General features: G+C 41.5%; 1 protein-coding gene across 2 annotated transcripts in view; it reads left to right on the forward strand.

The window, feature by feature from the left end:
* EVC (EvC ciliary complex subunit 1) overlaps positions 1-24,758 on the forward strand; it is a gene marked incomplete at its 5' end in the record, with an annotated part of 79,953 nt that overhangs the window by 43,974 nt on the left and 11,221 nt on the right. For both annotated transcript variants that reach the window (XM_084626747.1, XM_084626748.1), the window contains 3 exons: positions 12,466-12,678; positions 21,402-21,511; positions 23,021-23,231. In XM_084626747.1, coding sequence (XP_084482873.1) covers positions 12,466-12,678; positions 21,402-21,511; positions 23,021-23,231 — 534 coding nt within the window. The remainder of the gene's footprint in view (positions 1-12,465; positions 12,679-21,401; positions 21,512-23,020; positions 23,232-24,758) is intronic.

Here is a 24,758-nt window from a genome sequence, read left to right on the forward strand (position 1 = left end):
GTTTTCATGCTTTGTCATCTTGTTATTATGTGTGTAAGATTAATGCTATCTAATGGTAGCAAAAATCAGTGACCTTTGATTGAGCTGAAAGTGATTAGTTGTAGTCTAACAGGCTCTGTTTTGATTAATTGTGACCAGTCTAGTGTGTCACGGATATCTTTTGACCATATCACACCTGGTTTCATGGGCATCTTAGTAAATACTAATTATAGGATTGTGCATTTGTTTCACTTTATCAGAGTTTTCATTGCCCTGTGCATTTTTTGTCTATCTGGTTTTGATAAAGTTTGAAAAAACTGAGCAGTGGCACTGTAGTTAGTAGAGGATGAACGCCTGCTGGAGTAACTTTGTGTAACGGTTCTAGGAAAAGTATATTGGAGGAACAAACTACTCATTCAGAATGGGGGAAAAATGGTTTGGATGGTTGTGTTTGTGAATCTGAGTAGGCGCTTTCTTCCGGTAATTTTTTAATTTAAGAAGAGCAAGTCAGCATGTCTACTGGTATTACATGTGATACGTATGCTCTGTATAGGAGTCATTAACCTTTGTCATTTCATTTGATGTCCTTAGCATCAAAGATATTTCCCCCTGAACACAATACTTATGGAAGTTGTATTCCATTATTGGAAATTCTACTTCACGGACATTTTAGGACCAGCTTAAAATCCTATTTCTTGCAGCCTTGCTTTTGGCTAAGTTTTGTTTTCCATTAAAAATATTTGGGTGAATTAAATGTTTCTAATATTGACAGGCTGACAGAAAGCTCCCTCTCACTCAGCCATAACCTGCTATGTTCTATACTGTACCTGCTATTCCACTCCTGGGTCTGTCCTGAGTTAAGACTGCCAGTCATGTAAAACTAAAGCAAGTTCTTCAATGGTTTAGCAAACTGACTGATATCTACCAGGAATTTACATTCAGGAAACTAAACTCACATCTGTTTTTACAATAAGCATCCTTTTATCCGTGTCCATCAAATGTGATCAGCTAATGCATCAATATCAAATAGTGGTCCCCCTCGCTCTCCTAGGCATAGCTGCTATTGATCGTATTAAAAGGATGACATCAGAAAGTACACTACATAAGAGGCATAGGCTGTGAATGAAAAGGAACTTACCTTACTCTCCAAAAGCTTTAAGAACAGGCTTGATCTTCAGCTGGAGTAAACCAGTGTATCTCCACTGAAGTCAAACAGAGCTACCATGATTTCCACCAGCTTGAGTGTACAAGGCATAGTCATTATTAAAAATGTCTATTACCTGGGGCATGAAACAAAGGCAAAGGAGAATCCCAGGGAAGAAATTATGTCTCAGAGAAGCACAGTCTCTTCCCTGTTTCCTCTCCTCTCCTCTCCCTCTGTTGCACCTCTTGCTCCAGGGGAAGAGTAATTTATGCAGTTCCTTTATCTTGGAATCCCAGATGCTTTGGCTAGCACGTTAGAAAGCCAGAATCAAGGCTCCCCCTGCCCACACTCCACTGTCTTGCAGACGCCATGCACAGCCCACTCTCCACCCATCATGCCTGGAAGTGAGGTGCAGCAAGGCTGCCTAGAGGAATGAGGGAGCTTATTCTCCTGCATGGCTGTGCTACAGCCAGGCACAATCAGGCCCTTCATTTCCATTTTGCCATTGCCATTCCATGATATCTCCACACTCCTTCACAATGCCAAGACAAAGATGGCATGCATCACCGAGGCATGAGCAAGTGAGAGGCTCAATTCAAGAGGTGAAGAAACAGTCAAATAATTAGTTTGTTGTTCAATTAAAACTTCATCTTTTTCTAAATGCAAATGTACGTTACAAAGGAGGGTAAAATAGTAAAAAATTGCTCCAATCTATTTAATGAAAAGCAAACAAAAGTCCTCTTCTCTCATTTGATTTTTAGAATCTTGTTGGAAAATGAAGCCCAGCTACATTCATGAAAGGCTAATAAGTGTAACCCACTGGTCACTCAGTTACATGTCCTCTTCTGTGCCTCATTCACTGGGGATGTGCGTCTGTTACAACTCTCACATCTTCTGTGGATCGGACACAGAATGGGACACAGTGCAAAGTGACTAGTGTATTACATTGCTCAGTCCAGAAGTAGTAAGTAATCTGGTCCTGACCGTTTGAGGCTCACAGCAGTGTGAATCCCAGACAAGACACCACTAATCCTGGCTGCGATCTTGGCTCACACCACAGATTGAACCAGGGACCCTCAGAGCTAGAGGATTGAATCTCAGCAGCCCGGCCATATTTAGGGAAGGTGGAAAATGGCAGTAGAATCATGCCCTTTGTCATGTAAAGCCTGGCAGAGTCTGCCATATTGAACAGGGTGGTTGTGTTTCTTCTCTTTTTAAAGTGTTTGAGAGTGAATTAAGGTTTCATTCACCACAGACAGCAATACAAACTTCCCCTTGGCGCCCTGCCTGGAGGTGCCTCAACCTGGACCATCTACAGGGATAGGAGGAATCCAGTGTACATAATCAGACCTTTCAGTCTATGGCTGCTAATTAAAAACCCTTAAGTTATTTTTAACAGTCCTCCTGGAATTCAGAGCCAGTTTGGATGGTATTTTGAATAAAATAGACAGTAATCCTTTAGGAAATGGACAGATTACAGGAATCACCATATTGGATCAAACTCATGGGTCCATCTGCACCAGTATCCTGTCTCTGACAGTGACCAGTAGCAGACGCTTTGAAGAAAGGTGCAAGAAATCCTGCAGTCATATAGACTCATGTGGTTTCCTGAGGGACAATTTCAGCTGGTAAAAATGCAATGACTTCTGGCCCTGGCAGTTTTTAAACCAGTGACCTAATGGCACAAAGGCCTCTGTTCCACTATTAATTATCTGAACCATCCAACCCTGCATTTAAACAGTTCATTAAATGTATACTATAGACTGTTTTAAGCCTGAAGGAATCCGCCAGGGAGGAGGCAGAAGGCTAGCGACATGGAGCTATCATGCTGATTTTTTTTTTTTAAGAAGCTGCCGGTTCTGCCCTTTCTGATCAGCTCACTGGCTTCTGCATTTTAAGAGTCTGTTCAGTAGTGTGGTGGTTTGCAAGTGAATTGCCAGTCAAGCCATAATCCCTTACAACAAATGGGAGAAAGGATTTGGCATTTAATGTGGATAGACAAGCTAAACATGGTAGTCGATATGGAGCCCGTCTGCCGGATGCTCCTGTCGCTTACACTTTTATACCGATGCAACTGTTCAGTTCAGCAGTTCCTCCTGATTTCATAGATGCTGGAACTAGGAGTGCTGGGGGTGCTGTCGCACTCCCTGGCTTGAAGTAGTTTCCATCGTATACAGAATTTACAGTTTGGTTCAGTGGCTCTCAGCACCCCCACTTGTTCCAGCACCTCTGCCTGATTTACCTTGGTATACGTGAGCAGAGAACCTGTCCCATAGATTCAAGATCATGCAGAATGACAGGATAATCTCTATGCAGGTATTGGCGTTAAAGCGTTGTGAAAGGGGAGCACGAGTTTGACTGAATGACTTCCCTGGTGACTAGATGAAAGAATGTCAATTCATTGTACACGCCACTTACTATTTCTCATAGCTAAGCCCCTCGTTGAGGTGGGTTTTTTAGAGTGCTGGGAGAGAGCTCTGCTGCGTTCCCACAAAGCGTGTTAAACCGCTGCCATGGCGGCTCTTTAGTGTTGCCAGTGTAGGCTAGCCTTTAGACATAGTCTGGGGACCCCTAGGAGTCTGTGGACCACAGGTTGAAAACCACTCTTGTAGGAGATCTGGGAAGGCCTTGTTAGTTACATTTAGGCTCTAGAAAGCATGTTACGGTTTTGTTTTATATGCAACTATTTGCTTTCAGTATTCTTATTCTGAGGCCAACTCTGCATGCAAAAGTTGACCCAGGTACATCACTTAGGGGTATGAAAAATCCATACCTCTGAGCGATGTAGTGAAGCCGACCTAACCTTCAGAGTAGACAGTGTTTGGTCAACAGAAGAATTCTCCTGTCAACCTAGCTGCTGCCCTTTGGGGAAGTGGATTAACTACATTGATGGGAGAACTCCTCCTGTTACTGTAGGGAGTGTCTACACTGAAGCATTATAATGGCACAGCTGTAGTGCTGCAGCTGTACCTCTGTAGCATTTCAAGTGTAGACAGGCCCTCCAGCACTTGAATCTGTTTGTTGATAATAAACTTATTCTTGTTTTGACTACATACGAAGTAAACCTGTGATCCTCAATTGCATTTTATAATCTAATTTGTATTATTCCTCTGGGAATAGTGGTGCTAAGAGTTCTGTGAGTGGGATAGAGGCTGAGCACTCCAGAGGGAAGCTAGGTGGACTCAGGGGTCGGGGTGTGAGCCTACCACTGACCAGGCACTGAGCGCAGTGCCCGCAGAGGCCTGGAAGGTAGTGCTTTTGTTGCCAGAGGCTGATGGTTTCAGGAAGCTGATCCACAGCCTGTACAGACAAGATCTCCTCACAGCAAGGGTGGGTGGTGTCGAGGTACCTCACAACTCTGGCTGTGCCAGGAAAGCCTAACAGTAGTGGACTTCAAACAGTGGGGATTGACTGTGATGGGGCCGGGGGGGGGGGGGAGAGAACTGTTACAGTCTTTTTAAATAATTTGTGAAAAAGTTAATTGACATTTGAGTCATGCAGGTATTTTGGGCCCTTTTTACAAATGTTAATTTATCCAGTCTACAATAATAGAATGGAGGAGTAAAAATTAACTGAAATTTTTAGATTAAAGAAAAGGTGTCAGAGAAATCCTGATCAGTTAGAGGAACAGAATATATTGCAGGTTTGTGTAATTTATGAATTGCGGGGGGGGGGGGGGGGTTATTGTGTCATTCTCTGTTATCAGGCAGTAAAAGTTACCTCCTGTCCTGCCCTCTTGTGGACTCTGAAAAAAGAAAATGAGGTGCTTTTTGCAGTTCTGCTTGAATTTTAGTACCTCAAATGTTACCTAATCTGTAATCTTGTCCTCCTCCTCTTCCGTGTGCTATGCTGCAGCCATATGAGAAGAGGCTGGGGGCTAACAATTCATTAGGGGGGAAACAGAAGTTCATTTGAGGACAACCAAAACAAGTAACTAGCAGCTGAGAGTTACAAAGTCCCTTGTAAAGGACTCATTTTTAAAGTATACCTCATCAAGTTTAGCATGGAGGCTATGGAAACCTCACACTTTAATGTTGTCTCTAGTTCCGCTTCTAACAGGACTTCAAGAAAATAGTATCCTGTCTCTCTCTCATTTGATAAGAAGTAAAGATGCATAGGAATGTAAGTTAAAACATTGTAACTAGTGGATAACATTAACAGATAAGGCAATAAACATTTTTGAGTGATTAAACAGTAATATGTAGCTAGTGTTAAGTGTGATTTTTTTCAGCTACAAAGGGCAAAATATGAAATTCAGGAGGTAGCATGTTGTAACTGTTCTAGGTTCTTAGTCCCAGATCTTCAAAGGTATTTTAGGCTCCTAAATTCCATTGATTTCAGTGGAAGTTAGGAGCCTAAAGACATCTGTGGATCTGGGGCCTAGAGCCTTATTTTTCCTTCATATTCTCTGTGCAACCCTATTAACTAAAATAGAAGGGTTGCATTTTCTAAACTGGACTGTAATTTTGGGTGCCCACTTGAGCTAGATGTCCAAGGTGCTGAGTACTCACTGGTCCCATTTACTTCAGGTGGATCTGCAGGTATTCAAAACCTATGAAAACCAGACTATAGAGGTCTCAGGTTGAGCAACCAAACTTTGAAAGACCCAAAATTTAAAGGTTTGGCATTGTGATTTATTAGGAAGTGTTGGAAGGCAGTGTGGAATAATAGATTAGGCACAGAAATTAGAACCCAGCTGTCTGGGTTGTATCTAATCCTGGTTCTGGCACTAATTTGCTGATTAAATTTAAGCAGGTCATTTTAATCTTACTTCAAGCTGGGGTGTGATTTTGAGTATGCACCACAGCTCTCTGTCCTGCATAAGTGCCTAGGGTCTTGGCTGGGCACACACTCGGGGTGGCTATCCCGTCCTCAGGGTATGATAGAGATATTGATGTTTACCTCCCTCATCAGAGGGTTGAACTTAACAAAAAGCCTAATTCTGCAGTGCCTTGCACAGTCAATTACTCCCTTGTGAGGCATTTCTCTAATGTTGGTCTTAGATATTGCCACAGCCACTTACTGTATGTAGAACAGGGGTTCTCAAACTTCATTGCACCACGACCCCCTTCCAACAACAAAAATTACTGCACGACCCCAGGAAGGGGGACTGAAGCCTGAGCCCACCCGAGCCCCACCACCCCAGCTGGGGGGGCCAAAGCCCAAGGGCTTCAGCCCCAGCTGGGGTGGGGGGGTGCGTGCGCTGTAACCTGAGCCCCGCCACCCAGGGCTGATGCTTCGGGCTTCAGCTTTGGTCCTGGGCCCCAGCAAGTCTAACGCTAGCCCTGGTGACCCCATTAAAACGGGGTCATGACCCACTTGGGGGTCCCAACCCACAGTTTGAGAACTGCTGAGCTAGAGACTCTTCTTCCCACTTACCAATGCCCACTTTATATGAACTACACCTCTGTGGAGTTGCTTGGGTAGGCTTCCAAACAAGATACCTGTTTTATTTTCTGGCCAGGTGGGTAAACAGATTCATTTTTAAAACCAACCTGATTATCTTCTTAAATTTAAGCTTTCCCCTTCTTTATACACCAAGCTAGACACTGTTTCCTACTCTTTTGGGAGTCCCTTTTCTTTCTCCACCCCCACAAAGACTTTTTACCATAAATGCCTACCTCCGTTTGTTATTCATCACTTTTCAGTGGAACAAGTAGTGGCATAACAAGAGTGCACTTGTTTTATTTTTAAGTGCAGCTATGGTAAGAAAAATTGTAATAGGATTCCTTCTTCCCCAACAGACCTGCTCCCTGTGTGTACTCATATCTGCTTACTTTTCAATCACTAAAATAAGTTTTTACTATTGTTTGTTCTGTTAGCAGTTCTGGTTCTACACTGCTATAGGTGCGTGAGCTGGTTTCTGTTCTGATTTGTGCATCAATCAATAGAGTTATTAATAAAGGCCTTCTCTTTAGATCTATTTACCAAAAATGTATTGTAAAGTTAGTTTTACCACTATAACCTTCTGTTAGGACACTCTTATTCTGGCATGAGAGGGCCTTTTTTTTTTGGTTCAGAATGTGAGATTAACCCGCCCTCGCAAACTAAACTGAAAAAAAGCCACTCTTACACCAGAATAAGAGTGTCCACCCAGGCGGTTGTACCAGTATAACTATACATTGTAGACAAGTTCCAACTGCGGGCAGCTTCCCTCCAACTTCCCTCTTTTCCAGTCACTTTTTGGCGTAAACCAACAATACATAATATGTATTAGTCAGCATTTGGAATCCAGCTCAGTGTTTCTCAAGGGCTTTTTCTCCATTATAATCATTCTTCACCTCACCTCACCAAGATCTAAGTTTACAATGTGTCTCGTATTTTAATGTTGCTCTTTTGTTTGTTTGTGTCAGCTGTATATTTCCCTTCTTTTTCCTGTGTGATTATATATGTCTCCTCCTTTGAAATTCAAAGGCATCCAGCATTTATCCAAGACCATTTCACTTCTGCATTTAAATTATGATATTTATTTATGCGTGATGAATTTCTAAGGACGATTTTTGAAAAAGCTTGAGGTTGGCTGTCATTACAAATATGTTCATTTAAGTCTGCAATCAGCTACTCTATTAGTGGAATCAATTTGAATAAATTGCATTAAGTAAAAGTTCTGAAGACAAAAAAAAAGATATGTCAAGAGATATTTGATGACCATTCTACGGACGAAAAAAATATAAAAAAATAAGATACATATTGGAAACAGTACTTTGTTATTCTTGTATAAAAGAAACTTAAAATTGCAGTGGCTTATTAAATAGCAATATACAAAGCAACTTCTGTGTTTAGAGCCACATTCCACCACCCTTATTTACATTGAGTAATACCTTACTCTGAAAGTAGTTCCTTGCAGAACAAGCGTATACTCAGCTTGAGTCAGACTGGCAGAATCTGGCCTCCATTAGCATTTCCACATACAGAAGCTTTTTCCTAGGTAGGTTCTTACTTTACCCTCATCACCATAGTAACTGAGGATCTTCTTATGATGCAGTAGGCAACATGACTAAGGTCTGTCACATGTGGTTCATTCTTTCCCCACTTCCAGCCATAGGATAAAACTGTGTGTGCAGTGCATTGTTTGGTTTGGTAAGGTGGTGGATCATGTGGGGTTTGTTTTTTAATGTACATACTGCTCTACATGTATGTTAGAGAAGGCAGGTGGAAAATGTGTGCCTTGCACTTGCAATAGATGAGGTTTGTGATGGTCCTTAGTTCTTATGAGAGCTCATTCCACAGTTCATTCTCAGATCAGCCGCACAACATGCTCCTGACAGATGAGCTTCCCCCTTATGGTAGGACTTTTGAGAAAGGGGTGTCATTACAAATTAAATATTCACACACTTTCAGCAGTTAAAGGTTATTCATATTTTTGCATATACAAATCATCATGGGTGCAATTATTAGTCATTAGATGTCCAAGTTCCTATTTGCGTACTCTATTTATACCCTTAGTTTTGTTCTTGGGAAAAATAAAAGAGGGAGGTCTGGCTGTGGCTCATCTGAAAAACTGTCCCTATAATTGTATTTTGAACTTCCATAGCACCTTTCACCAGAAGATGTCAAAGTGCTTTACAAAGAAATAATTAAGCCACTTTGATCTAGGGATCACCTCTCTCTCTCTCATATGCTGTTCTGTGAAGCAAAACACAACCACAGTTCAGTTGGGTAGAATTGCTGTGCCCTGCTAAGTAATGCAAGACAGGTTACAACATCTGTTTGAGCCTGCAGGAGGTACAGGCAGAACCCAGGCCCCCTGAGAAATATTCAGGATATAATTCCTTTACTCCTTAAGCAGAAAGCCATGAGATTTTCAATGACAGCAAGCGATCAAGACCTCTGCTTTCCATTTCATGCAGGAGATTTCCTTATGAGAAGCAATGCGATACCAGTACCATACTAGGGCAATAAATCTGGGGTGCCACCTATAGAAAGCCCAGTGTGACGAAGTGGTGTGGTCGTGGTAACTGGAAGTCTTTCATTCAAATATCAACCTGGTCTGACTCTGCTTGAGAGCCTGCAGTAGAAACAGGCGTGGCTGCAGACGACTCTAGATACCTTTTAAACCATGTTAGTCCATAGGAAAGAAATAAGAACCGTAACAGGATCAGGAGGGTTAACTGCTGTTAAAAAGCTAGAACCCCCCCCCCCCGGATATTTACTCAGGGAAAAGATGGGTTAGAAGAGAGATAACTGACATTGTTAAAATGTTAAAAGGGATCACGAGATCAGCCATGGAATCTTTTTGAGCTGATGCTAAATCCCAGGATCAGGATTTGGAGACCTGAATTTTAGACGAAAGAAAGAGCAGCCGAGGAGAGAATTTAAACATGCCATTCTGCATAGAGATTAAGCTAAAACCGATTCACAGGCTAGATAAGTAACTACAAAGGTGCAAGCCCTGCCCCCACGGGTGAGATGGGAGCTTGTGGAATAGCATAAGCTGGGGGGGGAGAGGCAAGGGTAGGGGCCTTGCAAGATGGAGCCACCTGAATGGAAGATTCTATGTGCACTGATAGTTATGGACAGACCAGAAAATCCACTACTGTTTGGATCCTCCCTCTCTTTGCCCTCATTCCTGGGCAGGCAGGAGTGTGCTAGGCCTGCAGAGACTACTTTATCCATTAGACTGCACGAGGAGCCACTGAGCAACTCTGCTCCTGCTCCACAGAACGGGGGTGGAGGGATTCTTTCCCTTTCCATGTTTCCCAGTACCCAGTCTAGTTACTTAGGCTGGGCAAAGGTCTCCCAAGTGCTTATCAAAACAAGAGCCTTTTGGGGCTGGAAACCCCTTCCCCAAGCTGGGGAGGATAGAGAAGAAACTCTGCAAGGAGACCTGCATGGAGATACCAGTTGACTCTCCTCCAAACCTCATCCCCCTGTGGGTGTTTTCATGAGAGGAGAAGTTCTGGACCAAATATGCTCATGTCCAGTAATATAACTTCACTAATAATTGCATATTGAAAGTGCTACCACAGTCATTCTAGATCATTTTACCTTTTTAAATTATTGCATTGATTGTTAGCAATGGGCCAAAACCAGAAATAGGGGAAGAAAAATGGTACCAGACCTGTTCTAGCTGATCATTGTATCCATGACCACCGATTCTGTGTTCCTTATTTTCTGAGTGCCCAACTTGAGACACCTGGGCCCAACTTGCTAAAGTGCTGAGCACTCACAATCAAATGAAGTCAGTGAGGGGTGTGTTCTGAACATATCAAGTGCTATAAAAATGGTAACTATTTTGAAAAACCAGCTCCAAGACATCTCAAGTTGAATGGTTGGTGGACACTTTGGCCTTAACCTCTGTGCCTTAATGTCCCATCTGTAAAATGTGAATATCACCTTCTCTCACTGGGTTGCTAGCCAGGATGGGTAAGGAATGGTGTCTCTAGCCTCTGTTTGTCAGAGGGTGAAGATGGATGGCAGGAGAGAGATCACTAAATCATTACCTGTTAGGTTCGCTCCCTCTGGGGTACCTGGCATTGGCCACTATCAGTAGACAGGATACTGGGCTGGATGGACCTTTGGTCTGACCCAGTATGGCCATTCTTATGTTGTGATGATAAACTCACTTTTTGAAATGTACAGAGGGTATGGTGATGAGTGCCATAAAAGAGCCCATGAGAAAATTAATAATTCTGCATTTAGTGCACAATTTGGACAGAATGCAGTAGATGGGGCAGGAGCCACACATTGAATGCTACGGTTCAGAAGAAATATGGGGGATGACTGAACGTTTGGTAATGGGATATGGAGTCTGTTATATCTAGATGTCCAGTTCAGATCCAGGATGATGACCTCTGATGGCTGTTTGGCAAGATTATATATTACATAGAATGAACTGGTACTCAGTTCATAAAAGTCCACATCACAAAAACCTGTATCTGGCACTGGTCAGAATTTACCACCTGCCCAGTCCTCTCACTGGAGCCAAGGATCAAATGGGTACAGAGACTGAACTCCCCTCTCAGTCATAAGGTAGTTCCTTGGGTTGGTGCACATAGGCAGACTAATGAAGTTTACCCTACAACTGCCCACAGCTTATTTGTCTGTGTGTCTGACATAACATTTTAGGTATTTTCACCATGACATATAGGTGTATGCAGAATCAGATAGAGTTCAGAGGCTAATAATTGTAAAGATTAAAGAGACAAAGCCAAATCCCCATTTATCAACAATGAGAGGAAGGAACAAACAAAAATAAAATCTGACATGACCCATACCTCCAGCCTGGGGTCCATTAGTAGCCATTTACTGTAGTACTGCAAGCCTGTCCTTCATCAGAGCCTGAGCCAAACTGCTGTCCTGCTGCAAATCTCTTATTTTATTATCCTGGAGGAGGTTCCCAGCCTGCCCTGCTTTTAAAGGGATAGCACCCTTTCCACACACGGTATGGTACTTATTCTTTTGCATCTTTTACAAGCACAACATTTAGTAACAGCCAGATCCTGTTTACCCTAATGTCATTTGGCAAAACTGCCATTGATCTCACTGTGTCCTCCACTTGGTCTTGAATTACTTAGATTTTCTTTTTAAATATTCAGTGATTTCAGTGATATTATGCATATTTTAACGTTAAACACATCAATAAATATTTGTGGAATCAAGATCAGACTCATTAACACATTGAGAATATTACAATTCACAGACCTAATCATGTAAACACGTATGTACATAACTTTTTACTATGCATTTGTATTACAGTGGTCTAAAAAGCCCTATTGGGGTCCCATTGTGCTAAGTGCTGTATTTATAGTTCCTCTCCCAAATAACTTACTGTTTAAAAAAAAAAAAGACAAGACAGACAGGGAGTATAGTTACCATTTTAGAGATGGTAAACAGAGGCAGAAGGAGATTAGATAACTTGCCCAGCATCACACAGGAAGTCTGTGGCATAGCCAGGAATTAAACAGATATATTTTGAGTGGTAGGCCAGAGCTTAAACCACAAGACCTGTCCTTTCCCATAACTCCAGTGGACTTACTCATGTGCATAAAACTTAGCATGTGCTTAAGTGATGGCAGAATTGGGGCCTAAATAAAACAAGATATGGGGGAACAGTTCAGGAGGAGGATCTGGGAGTTACTAATAATAAGGGAGAAGTATTTCCTAAAGAGCTGTGCAGGGAGGGAGATAAGGATAGTTTTCAAGGAGACAGAGAGAGAGTATAAGAGAACAGGCAGCTAGATAGAAGAAGCAAGATAGAAGTCACTAAACCAAAAGTAGGAGAATGAAATGAAGGGCTGTGTAAGGCAGGAGAATTGGGATGCCAAGAGAGAGCAAGAGGAGGTGGACAAGGGAATGAGATGTAAGCAATGACAAATGAATCTGTGTCTCTGTTTTGCTAGGAACTGTGTTCTGGAACCTCCCACACTTTAGATGAGTTGGTGCAAGAGTTATTTCTTCAGACTCTTCCTACCAAGACTGGTCTGTCTTTAAGAGAATGTGAACTTCTAAAAGAAGAATGTCAGGAGAATTTGATCCTTCAGTTAGAGAAATGGGACAGCTGTAGACAAAAGCAGTGGAAGCTCTTCCAAGAACAACTGCAAGAAGAAAAACAGGTATGGATTCAAAAATTGTGGCATGTATCAAAATTCTCATGTCACAAACTATTTCATACTTATAGTCCGTTACCACTAGTTTTTCAATGTTCTTGGTTTAACCACTTGTTTTGGCTATCACTTTGTGCTGTCCTTTTAAAATGTATTAATGGTCCTGCTTGATTATATAGCACCTCTGGATATAATTTGCATATGTAGTAGTCACACAATACTACCTTGCAGTGATCTCTTCAGCTGATTAAATACATAGAATCCAGTGAAATTATTTTCTCAAATTGGATAAAAATTAAGGTAATGATTGGTAGAAATTAGCAAATCAGCTGCCACAAGGTGTTTAAGAAACTGTTCTCCACAACCATTCTTATGGGTTCCTCCATGAAAAGTGATGTGTGTGTGAGACCATATTAAGCGTCCTACTAAAGCTAGTTGTGTGATTTACCATACAGTGGTTTTACATCATTTAGAAAACTTGAGAATATAAAAAGCTTAAACAATAAATTAAAGTATGATCCACCTGCCTTTTCCATGGTTTTGAGTTTTTCCATGTGCATCTCAGGTAGTGATTTTATCTTTTCTTTCATAGGAGAGTGGAACAAATAGCTAGTCTGTTATTTCAGCTGTTCTGACAAATAGTTATTTTAGTCACCTATTCTGTTTCTATGTTGCACAAACATTTGGAACTCCAAAATGTTAAAATACACTAAAAAGTTAGGCTCCAATTCTGCAAATGCTTAAGTTAGCTTTTGAGTGTTAGAAGCTGAAATGCTAGAGGAAGGGTAGTGACTAATGAGAGAACATCGGACTTCAAAACTTTACATCTTTGCCAGTGTCTAAGTCTATTTAACGGTGATCATATGTAAATCCTATATTTCCCTACCTTTCTTGAATGTATAAAACCTGTTCTACCCTCTGATTATATGTTGGAGAAAGTCTCTTTAAAATATGTATAAAGCCAGTACTGGACTGCACTCCATTTGACAGAAAGACCCAGTCTTTGGAAGCTTTTGAAAGGGTCATTTCAGCTCTTTGAATGAAAGGTAATCAGTCCTGGGTGACATACATGTTTAAAGTCAATGAAGTGACAAAGGAATTAGGGTCTAATCCAAACCCCAGTGAACTCAATGACAGCTTTTCCATTGATTTCAGGAAGCTTTGGATTAGGCCCACTATTAACAGAAAAGGAGGTGGGAGTTTGAACTCAGGGACTGAGATTTCATGAGCCAGGATTTCCCTCTCGTTGAATGGATCCCAGCCCAAGGAGAGTTGCAATACAGAATTGCCATCAAACAGCTGTGCATGGTCAGGGAAAACAAATGTTTGAAAGTGGTGGCCAGAAATGGAAAAATCAAGACAAGGTGGCATTTTAGCCTGGAATAAGTGAGAGAGCAGAGAAATTCAGAGTTGTAAGTGGGAGAGGAAAGAAGAAAGGAAATTAGAAAATGGAGCAGAGGAGGAGGGAGAGAAGAGCTACAAGGGGAAAACAAAGAAACTGATGGAGAAAGAACAAATAGTCTGGAATCCCATAATAATGATGCCATTTAGGCACTCACAATCATAATACCACTGGCATTCATTGACTAGAGAGCTAAGAAGGTAGTTCCATTAGCTCATCTTCTAAAGATCTGAAATTAGCTAGTGATAAAATGTATTGAGCTATCAAGCTTGCTCTCCAAACTGCCTTATTTCAAAAAGTCATTTATATTTATCCTCCGTGACTTAGGGGCCTCCAGCACATCTTCAGAATAACTGTATCTGTGTGTATGCGTCATTGCATGGTGAAGAGTACATTACATATCTTCCTCAGGGCAGGTCTACACTATGGCAGGGATCGATACTCTGAGATCAATCCACCGGCGGTCAATTTAGCGGGTCTAGTAAAGACCTGCCAAATCAACTGCAGATCACTCTCCAGTTGACCCTTGTACTCTACCCCCAACAAGAAGAGTAAGGTAAGTCGACCCTGCGGTAACTCGACCTAAGGTACGTAGCTAGAGTTGTGTAGCGTAGGTCGACTTACCGCGGTAGTGTAGACATAGCCTCAGAGGGGTTAATGCTGCTAGATAACCGCTGTTTAGACAGCACTATAAGACAGAATTCAGCAGCCATTCAGTTCAATCCCAAGCATGTATTCCGAATGTAGATGAGGCTGTTGAATACCCTCCAGTTTTAGTGCATCTCAACATTCATAATGGGATGGCCGAGTAAAAGGATAATGTTTCATATACTTCTTTTTTTAAAGAATAAAGGTTTAGCAGACAATTATGTTAATCATCATAGAATTATAGTATAGGAATATCTACTATAATACAATCATCACACCCCTCTCTAAATTGCCATCATAATTGACAGTGTTTTTCAATGTAACACTTGTCTATACAAGAGTTTTCACGAGGGCCTGTCCAAAATTGTGGAACAAACTTCCACTAAGGGAACTAAGGGCTTATCTGCATTGGGAAATGGACAGGCAGAAATGTGCCGGTATAATTATACTGTTATAGCTGTGATGGTATAACTGTCCATGTGGATGCTCTCCAAGATTTAGTTTCTTTTTTTGTTGTTGATTTTTTGTCTCATTGGAATTGGTTTAAACTAAACCCAAAAAAAAGGCACTCAATCCCCGAAGAGAGCATCCACACAGGTATACAGCAGAGCTTAGCAATATAATTATACCTGCATAGCTGTGCTGGTAAATTTCCCTAAGAATCAAAGACCTCACCACCTTCCACTTCAAGTGTAAGGTGCACATCTTCGACCTGTCTTCTCTGGTGTGCACGTTTAAAACAAACAAAACTCAACCAAAACAAACATTTCACCGCACACACAAGTCTTTCCCCGGGGCAAGGATGAGAGAATGAACCACATGACAAATGTTAGTCATGTCACTTAATACCCTACTGGAAGGCACTCAGCTACTACAGTACTATATAGGAACCAATATATACATATAAAATATAATTTACATACATTTTAAATTTACAAGGCATAATTATGTAGGGCACAAAGCTCTCATCTGCATTTTGAAGAAAGTAAGAGCATATGATCAGCTATTCTATGTAATTCTTTAGTCTTTTCATTTCCAAAGTACTTTTCCTAAGGGGACTGCAGATTTCTTACCAAGATGATTCAAGATGCCTTTAACATGTAGTGGATTGTATTTCTTTTTAAGTGTATTTTTCTTTGCATTTAGCGATTTAGAGCACATTTAGGATGGGAGTCCCTTTAGAAAAAAATCCTCTTTATTTCATTGCTTTGTGGTTTTTTTAAGAGACATTTTGATAGTTTAATTTTGCCTGCAACCTAGAGGACACAAACAGGTGCAAATGGGAATAAATTAAGAAAGAAAAGAAGTGCTGTGCAATTTGCATAATAGCCCCCTAGCTCACAATTTAGAGAAAATAAAGTTAAGGTCTGTGCACTAGTTATACACAGCCAGATGCTGGGCTTGGTTAACTGTGTTACCTGGCATTCAGTATGCATCACACACCATCTACAGGCTGGCGAAGCAACATTCCTTCCTAGGTGCTAAAAATGTCAGCGTCCTCTCCTCCTTTTTAAATTCCAGAGGGGAAAAAAGGGGGGAAGGGGGAAGAGAACATGGAAGTGAGCTCATAGCTGTGTTCAATTTGCCATTGTGTCTGAGGGTAACTCACAAAATTATGTGGTTTTGGTTGCATAGTGGAGAGCTATTCCACTCTCTTGTTGGCTGAGAGCAGTGCCCACAGCTTCAGCAGATCACATAATTGGCCTGTTGCCAGGAAACAAAGCTGCAGCAAAATGTACAGAGACAGAGGAGGAGGAAGGGGCTTCCATCAGTGAGCCTTCCAGATCCCTAGTTTGACTCCCACAAAGGTCAGAGTCTGCTTATTCAATCAATTTTGACATATCATGTGAATCTTCTCTCCCTCTCTGAGTCTGGTGGATGCTCAGTATTTCAGTGACTGAAATAGCTCTTCTTTTCAAGTAGTCTAGCATGCCTTTTAGTTACATCCCTCTCCAACCTTAATACTCCCACTTCAATTATTGTTCCTGGATTGAGAGTGGACTGTAGTGGTTTGAAGGGGATGAGGAATCAGAGCTTTTAAGTTCCAGTCCAGCCGTTGACTCTCAGTACCACAGAGCAAGTCATTTAACCCACCCACTGTACCGCAGTTTACCCATCCTTAAACTGGATATACTGCTAACCTACCTGTGAGATTTTAGTAGTATTTAGGGCCAAATTGAACCACTTAGACACAGGTGTGTACTGAAGGGGAAATGCTGTGGCATGCCACATCAGGAGACTTCAGGGAAGGATTGTGCTTCAGGAGCAAATAGTCCCTCCCCGTGCAGCCTCATGCACAGGAGAATGGTATAGGCTGCACCAGCCTTCCTGATAGTCCCACTTTCTTCCTTCAGTGCTCCTGGTATGAGGGCAAGACCATGGAGTAACAAGCACACTCAGGTGCCATACTCAGGTGGTGGAAATTAGAGCAGCCCCGTGGCATCTCTAACCTGTGCTGGGGCTCAGAGTCACACAGAGCCACTCTGCGAATGGGGGAAACTGTAACCAGCTATAAGCGTTAACATGTTACACAGCTCCCTAACAGCCTGGTGCAGCTGTGGAAGCTCAGTGCAGCAGAGAATCCAGTCTTCTCTCCAGGCCTTCCCTTTCAATTTGCCTGACACACACTTATCTGACTAGGGCCCAGATTCTCTCTTGACTTTGGGTTTCATTGTGCCACATCAGTAGTACAAAGCAGCTCTGAAGTGGTGCATATAAGGGGAGACCCTCTGTAGGCATAGAGCCAGCAGGTGAACCAGGAGAAAGGGGATATGGCTAGGGCTCCCTGGACTCCAGCAAGGCTCAGCTGCTGTCTTTGGTCATTGGCATAGTTTAAAGAAGCCTACATGTTGCTCTGGCCTGTAGCTGGAGGCTGGAACAGACCAGTGCAGAGTTGACTGAGGATAGGAGCGCAAAGGAGGCATCACGCTATCTTTGTGCACATGGCCTCTCAGCAGTGCGTTCCTCTCTCTTATGACCGAGGATCTGGGCCTACGTGACTAGTTCTTCATGCAAGCCTGTTTGCAAGGGTTTTCATTGAGAGGGAACCTTGGAAACAAGGACCATTAAGAAGCTGAAAAATATGTTTCTATGTCTAAGGAGTCACCACAGGAACCTTTATCAGTATTTATGATTAGATCTTGTGCTAGATGTTCTCTCAGTGAAAAATAGGACTCACTCATTTTCTCTAAAGGGGAGTTTACCTAGCCTTATACACAATGGTGGTGCTCAACAAATAATTAACATCAATGAATATATTTCCCTTCTTTATGATCATTCTGAGTCACTTGGCTTGTTTGCAGCCTGTCTGGAATGGACAAATTTGGCTTTTTGTTTGATTGCAAAAATAGAGTCTCTCCTTAATAATTTAATCCACAAAATATTAGAGAATAAACTGGCATATAGACACCTAAAAATGACTTCTCTGTCAATAGCCAGGTATCCCAAAAAACAATGCCAAGAGAGCAGCCTCTTGCTGTCCATCTCTAAATTCCCCTTCTGAAAATTAAAAAAAAGTCTGCTCAGCTCTTCTCATAAGAACTGCTCAAAGAGCGAGAGTGAGTGCACAATACACAGCATAGTGGAGAAGTTTTAGAAATGAAAGGGCTCTCTAGGGATATGCAGTTAGCTAGGAAACAATTGGTAACCTTTTCACAACCTAAGGTGCAATTCAGACCAGTAAGGGTTTGTGTTACTCCCTGCTCTGTAACACTGACTGCTTAACTGCTCTGCTGCTGTGGCTCACAGCCTGGACACCAGCAGACAAGCATACAGTATCCCAAGTGTCTGTGTGCTCTGCAACCCTGATTCAGTATACTGAACTCAGCAACCTGCCTACACCACAACAGCCCTACACTGGTTTCCACCAGCTTTGTTTACACCTGGCAAGACGACCCCAAAACCCTACTTCTGAATTTTCCCAAAATCCTGTTTGGTCTGCAACATCCAGCCCTTTTCTGGACCATTCAGAGAAATAATATGGTTTGTTTGCTCTTTTAAAGAGATAATACTCAGCAGCTTGCCACATTAACTGCAGTTAACAATTACTTCTGTTCAAACACAGCACTGGGTTGGTTTAGCTTAAAAGTAAACCAAATTGATTAGCAAAAAGGACATAGGTTACGTGATGCAAAGTAAAAGAAATAAAGTTAGAGAGGGTTACAAACAAAAAGTAAAAATGCACTTTCTAATGGCTAAGATTTAATTCAATAAGTTACTGTCTTGGTTCAAGGTAGATTTGTTATCAGTCTTTTTTTCTAGGACACTTCAACCCCATTGGTTAAAGGACCCATCTTTCTCAGCTTGCCAGAGCTCTGGCCCCTTATTCAGTGATGGATGCCACAATGGCTTATTCTCTTCCTTTAAAACTTCCCAAACTCATAGTTTTGTCCCCACACTCGAGATGACCTCACGCTGTTCTTCCCCTCCTGTTCTTCCATCCTCCATGTTTTGGGTCACAGTTTGGTTAATTTCATGGGAGACATGTAGATAGCTTCCTTCCCTCCTGTCTGAGAGAAAACCGGTTTCTCTCTGTGTTTGGGCACAGACTTTAAAGTTTAATATTATTAATTATCCACATTTCCTCATATAGTATTAATACATATATTTCACAATTATATTGATCACCAGTGTGTCATTAGCTTCCAGAAAAGACCTTCCTTGATACACTTTTACAATACAGTAATATTGTATACAATTAGTTGATTCAGTTATTTATTTGAAGTTTTTAGCCCTATCCACCCCGAGGCAGTCTCCCACACACACAAGGTTAATGGCTTTGTTTCCATTTTGTGTAAATGTGCCTTCATGATCTGTGCCTGAGGACAATACAATACACATTTTCTTTGTCTAGGACAGACTGGGCTTATGTACTGCTTGCCAAATACATTTCTAGAACATAATTCTAGCACATACTCATAACTTTGTACATACCCTGTACTCACATCATGGAAGACTATTAATGATCAGGGAGTTATTAGTTTTCCAGTGGTATCTTACATGGCATCATTTAGCTACAGATTATGACAACAGTGTGTTATGTATAGCGAGTATGTCAGTCCTGCCGAAAGCTGCTGATACAGAGTAGTGAACCGCAGGTAGGTCTTTGTCTCACTGCCCTATCCATGAACAGAATGGCCCAAAGAGAGATATTGGTACAATTATTTTATTATTACAGGCATTTAGTTGGCACCCATCCCTGTTGTATCCAAGGGCTTTTAAAGTTTAATTTGACACCGGCAGCTGCACCTGCTTGCAGCTTTACCATTCAGCTATGAATCCAGAATTTTATCATTTTGGATGTCCTGGCCAAATAGGTACATCTTGCAGCCCTTCCAAAAGTGGCTAGGTGGGCTCAGTAATGTCCACAAGGAGTGCATATGAGATAGGAAGACTCAGTATCAAGCTTTACCATCAGCATCTGCAAGCTTCTCACCTTGTCCAATTCTCTTGCACCTGCAAGAGTCTCCGCTTGTTCCAGGGTCCAACTCTCTGCTGGGGTTAATGGGCTCAGCTCTCTCAACTTAACTGGTGCTTTGTCCACTTACCCAGAACATCTTCTGCTGGAGTGAGCACAGATCACAAAGTGGATGGGAAGCAGTTTTTGAGACATAAAACTCTAAATTAAAGTATCTCTCTCAGGCTAACTAGTACCTTGAATTTCACCCAACAGTCATTTGACTCCAGTGCAGCCTAAAAATATAATGCTTCAGCCTTCAGTAATAGAAGAGCTTAGGGCATAAGTGCCCATATTGTTATAGGTTTAGTGCCGGCAGTATTGTTAGCACAGCACAAGGCAAAGTTAAGGACAGTCCCTGCCCCAAAATGTTTACAGTCTAAAAGACAGATATATTGATCAAACCAGCTGCACTGGGAGAGCCAGGGGAGGAGAGCTAATTTAAATTGTATTTCACAGATGGGTAAATGGAGACACCCAGTAGATTAAACTCCATGTCCAAAGCAGCACAGTGGCTGAATGGTAAAGTCGTAAATGGAATCTGTAAGTCCAGACCCCAATCTCCTTTTCCAACCAATAGACAACACTATCTCCCTTACCTTGTGAACTGTATAAAATATGCATTATTGTTATAGCCTCTCGGTCTCAGGATGTTAGAGAGACAAGGTGGGTGAGGTAATAAAAGATATGGTCCAATAAAAGATATTACCTCACCCACCTTGTCTCTCTGTATGGAATATGGCGTCTGATGCAAGATGACAAAATTTTCACCTTGTTCAGGGAAAGTAAAAAACACACTGCCCTTCAGAAAGGGTCTTCAGGTATGATCTTATTCAGGTGTTCCCAAAAAAATCCTTTGAAGCTCACAGACATCACTCATTAAAATATTATTGTGCCTGTGTTTGTTTGGTTTCCCTCTGCCAGACAAATGAAGAGACCACAAAGTCAAATCAATGGGAAGCACATCTCAGCCCTGATCCAAGCTTTGGATCAGGTCCATATGTACTGGAAAAAAATACTCCTGAACAGCAGGGGCATCTTGACAGCAGGGGCATCTGTAAATACTGCAGTATGAATTCTGTATTTGAGAGCAAGGGAAATAAGGGTCTGTAACAGTATTCATAAACACATGACAGAATAAAAACCCAATTCATAGTATTGCACCATTTAAAAGTGATTAAAATGAGGAAATCTTAACATTGTGGGGTTTCCCCCCTCTTCTCTTAGCTATGGACCAAGGAGTATGCTCTGTCTTCTGTGATGCAAAAACACCTGTATGAGAAACATGAGAAGATTATCCAAGGTGTTTTAAGCCGATCAGGCGGCCTCAGTGAGGAGTGAGTATGGTCTTATCACTTTTAAGAAATGCTGTAAAACTGCAGGTGTAATGCAAAACTCTAGGATAATCCAGGCTTGGGTGGGAGTGATAAAGAGGGACTCTTCAGTTATTCATACCAAGAGAGAATTACCATAGGTTTTGAATTGAATGAGCATTAATTTTTCACTAGCTAAAACTGCAAAAATCCTATGATAAGGAAAAGCAAACATCCTCACTGTGTCATATTAACGCTTACTAGTAATCGTGATGGGTTACACATGGACCTTTCCTCCTGGTAGGACAATCTGTGGTTTGTCAAAGGGTTTGTTCTCAGTGTATTTATTCTTGTTTCTAAATCATCCCTAACTTTGCACTCATAAATTCGCCTGCTACCTAGGAACTGGATTTCTCTGCCTCACTTTGTAGCAGGCCAGGGTTCCTGCTATACACCAACCATAGCCTCCCACAAGATGAAGTGCTCAGTTCACTGGTCTTCTCTCTTGACCTTTAATCCTTTCTGCTTTTAATCTGATACACAACTGTACATATCTGTTAATACACTTACTTCTTCCTGCCCACTCTCTCTTCCTGTCTTGATGAAGAAAACTACAACTTCATCCCATCTTTCAGATAAATGTCTTAGAGATACAGTTCCTTTGGGCAGGAATAGCCTTCTCAATAAACAACTCCACGTATTCTGTCTGTCTTTTTTCATTAAGACACCAAGTGTCTTCATTGGACCATAACTTTGACATTGTGTGTTACTTTGAAATCTTTCTCCTAAAGTATGCATGCAGATCTGCCTATCACTATCTCTGCAATATTACCACTATATACCACTGTCTTGACACCACCTTTGCATAAGTCCTCATGTAGTCCTTTATTTCCTCTGACTATTGCAATTCTTCTCTGTGACCTCCACATCCTGAGTCTCCATTATGTTCAGAAAGCTGATGCCACCCTTCTAACACACACAAGCATGCCTACCTTGCCCCACATCCTGAGACAACTCCATTAGCTCCCCATCCATGTCAGGAGGTGGCTCAAAATTGCCCTCTTTATTTCTTAAAATGCACCATGAACTTCCTCTACCTGCTCCCCTCCACTCAAACGCTTGTCTTATCTCTGTCCCACAACACAGTACCATCGCTGCTGGTGGCAAAGAGTGTTGTGCAGCTCCTGAAATTTGGAATAGCCTTCCCATATATCCACCCGTATACACATGCACTTTCCATCTCATTTCAAATGAAGAGATCTTTTACTGCATTATATAGGCTTCTTAATTTCTTTCCCTCCTCTCTTTTTATTTTTACTTTGTCACTTCAAAGTTAGAAAATTGTCATAGTGACATCTGTACTGTATAACTCTGTAAAGCATTTTGGGATATCATTTGTAGGACAGCCCCTGCATTGTATTTGTTGTAACTCTTTCGTCTGTGAGCTATGACCATCACTGTTGAACATAAATACGCACAATAAAGTAGTTTGGTTGATAAATGGAGATTAAAAAGCCATGATCCCTTTCACAGGTCTGCTAAATACATATTACGGAAACACAGGCTCTTGTTGTGTACAGTTCTCAGAAGGTTAGCTGTCCGAAATGTTGCTATGGCTACTCTGACTCACATGAAAATGTCCCAGAAGAAAAGCTTGCTTCAGGAGCTAAGAGAGCAACATACTCTTCAAAAGAGTTCCTCACACTGTCAAGATGAACACCAATGGCAACTACAGAAAGCAATGGTATTTATAATTTCCTGACCGTTTTCACTATAGTTCTTCCCTTGTATAATGTCTGGCATTGAAAGCAGCCTAGGGAGTCCCAAAAATTAAAGAAATACCCATCATTGACATGTCAGGTGGCTTAGCACAAGTATCATTTCAATAGAAAATTACGGTTTCCTGCAGCCTTAGGTATACAAAGGACATCACTCCTCCTTTAACTGTAAGGCTCCTCTAGCAAGAACAACAAAGATTTTTGTTTTTTATTTGATATGAAAGCAACAGTTGAAACATACAGTGCTAGCATGTAAAGGAAACAAGCCCATGCAACAAGGTGAGAAATTCCCACCAGAGCAGCGAGTAATCGTGCACTGTAAAGACCTTTCGTTGGGGTAAAGGGTTCCTATGTCTCTCAACAGACCCAAAAATATGTTCTGTGGTGGTCATTCACTCCATTCGAGAAGCTGACCATCTTCTCCTTTTCCTTCCCTAACTTAGCAATGTCCTCTAGCTGATCTATTTTATGTGTTTCTAGAGTTGGGAGTTAAATATATTCATTGGCCGTTCTTGAGTGTTTGTCTCTGGGAAAGAAGTATAGTTTGTATCTGCATGACCTTTCTGGAAAGTTAATCTTCAGTTCAATTATTTTCTAATGTATACTTAATATAGATTTCAAATATCAACGTTCCCATCAGGCACTCAGGTTAGTTCCCAACCTATCCAACACTGCTGGATATGTAAGGTTGAATTTCCTATGAAACACAATGTAGCTGTATGACCTATAGAAAGTGCCTTCAGAAGCTAACTACAACTGTAGCAGATGAGTAGCTTCTGTAAAACTCAGCCCTGGTCTTTCTTCAATTGCCTGCCTATTATTTGACTCTATCTTTCATTCTGTGCTTTAAGTAGGAGGGTCAGCAACTTTGTCTGCAACCAGATGCCAGTATAATTTGGATACCCATTTGGTATGGCTTTGTCCATCAAAATATTCCCTATTGAATGTAAAAGTCTTGGATATTATCAATACTGCCTCAGGTTAAAACAAACACATTTTTACCACATTCCTCCTGTTTTTTCATTTAACCTACCTCCCACTTGATACCCACATGGACACTGATTAGCAGCAGAGACTCTGTTCCCCAGCAAGATTCTGGATAGATCAGGTGCAGGGTATGAGGCATGTTCTTTTCACCACCCCCGTCTTGTACTGCTCTGTAGAGGCCAGCCACAAACTGGCCCTCTAAAGAAATGCCAAGAACAGCACCTTATAATTCCCCCTGCCACAGGAGAAAGGGGAAGGAGCTGACTAGCAAAAAAAAGACAAAATCCAAGAATGTTAAATGGGATCCTCCAAAACTAGACTCCAGAGCCCTTACATGAGCAAGGGTGCGAGGGGATAACAGATTGTCTGACTGAGAGTCTGTAAATTGTTTACTTTTACAGTCTTTTTTAAAAGTCATTTAAATTTGAGCATATGCCATTTTAGATGAGCTGCTAGATAGCGTAATGGGGGCAATGAATCTTCTAATTTAGTATAAAACTGTAAAT

This window comes from Lepidochelys olivacea (genome assembly GCF_965140295.1).
Source record: "Lepidochelys olivacea isolate rLepOli2 genome assembly, chromosome: 4".
Classification (NCBI taxonomy): domain Eukaryota; kingdom Metazoa; phylum Chordata; order Testudines; family Cheloniidae; genus Lepidochelys; species Lepidochelys olivacea.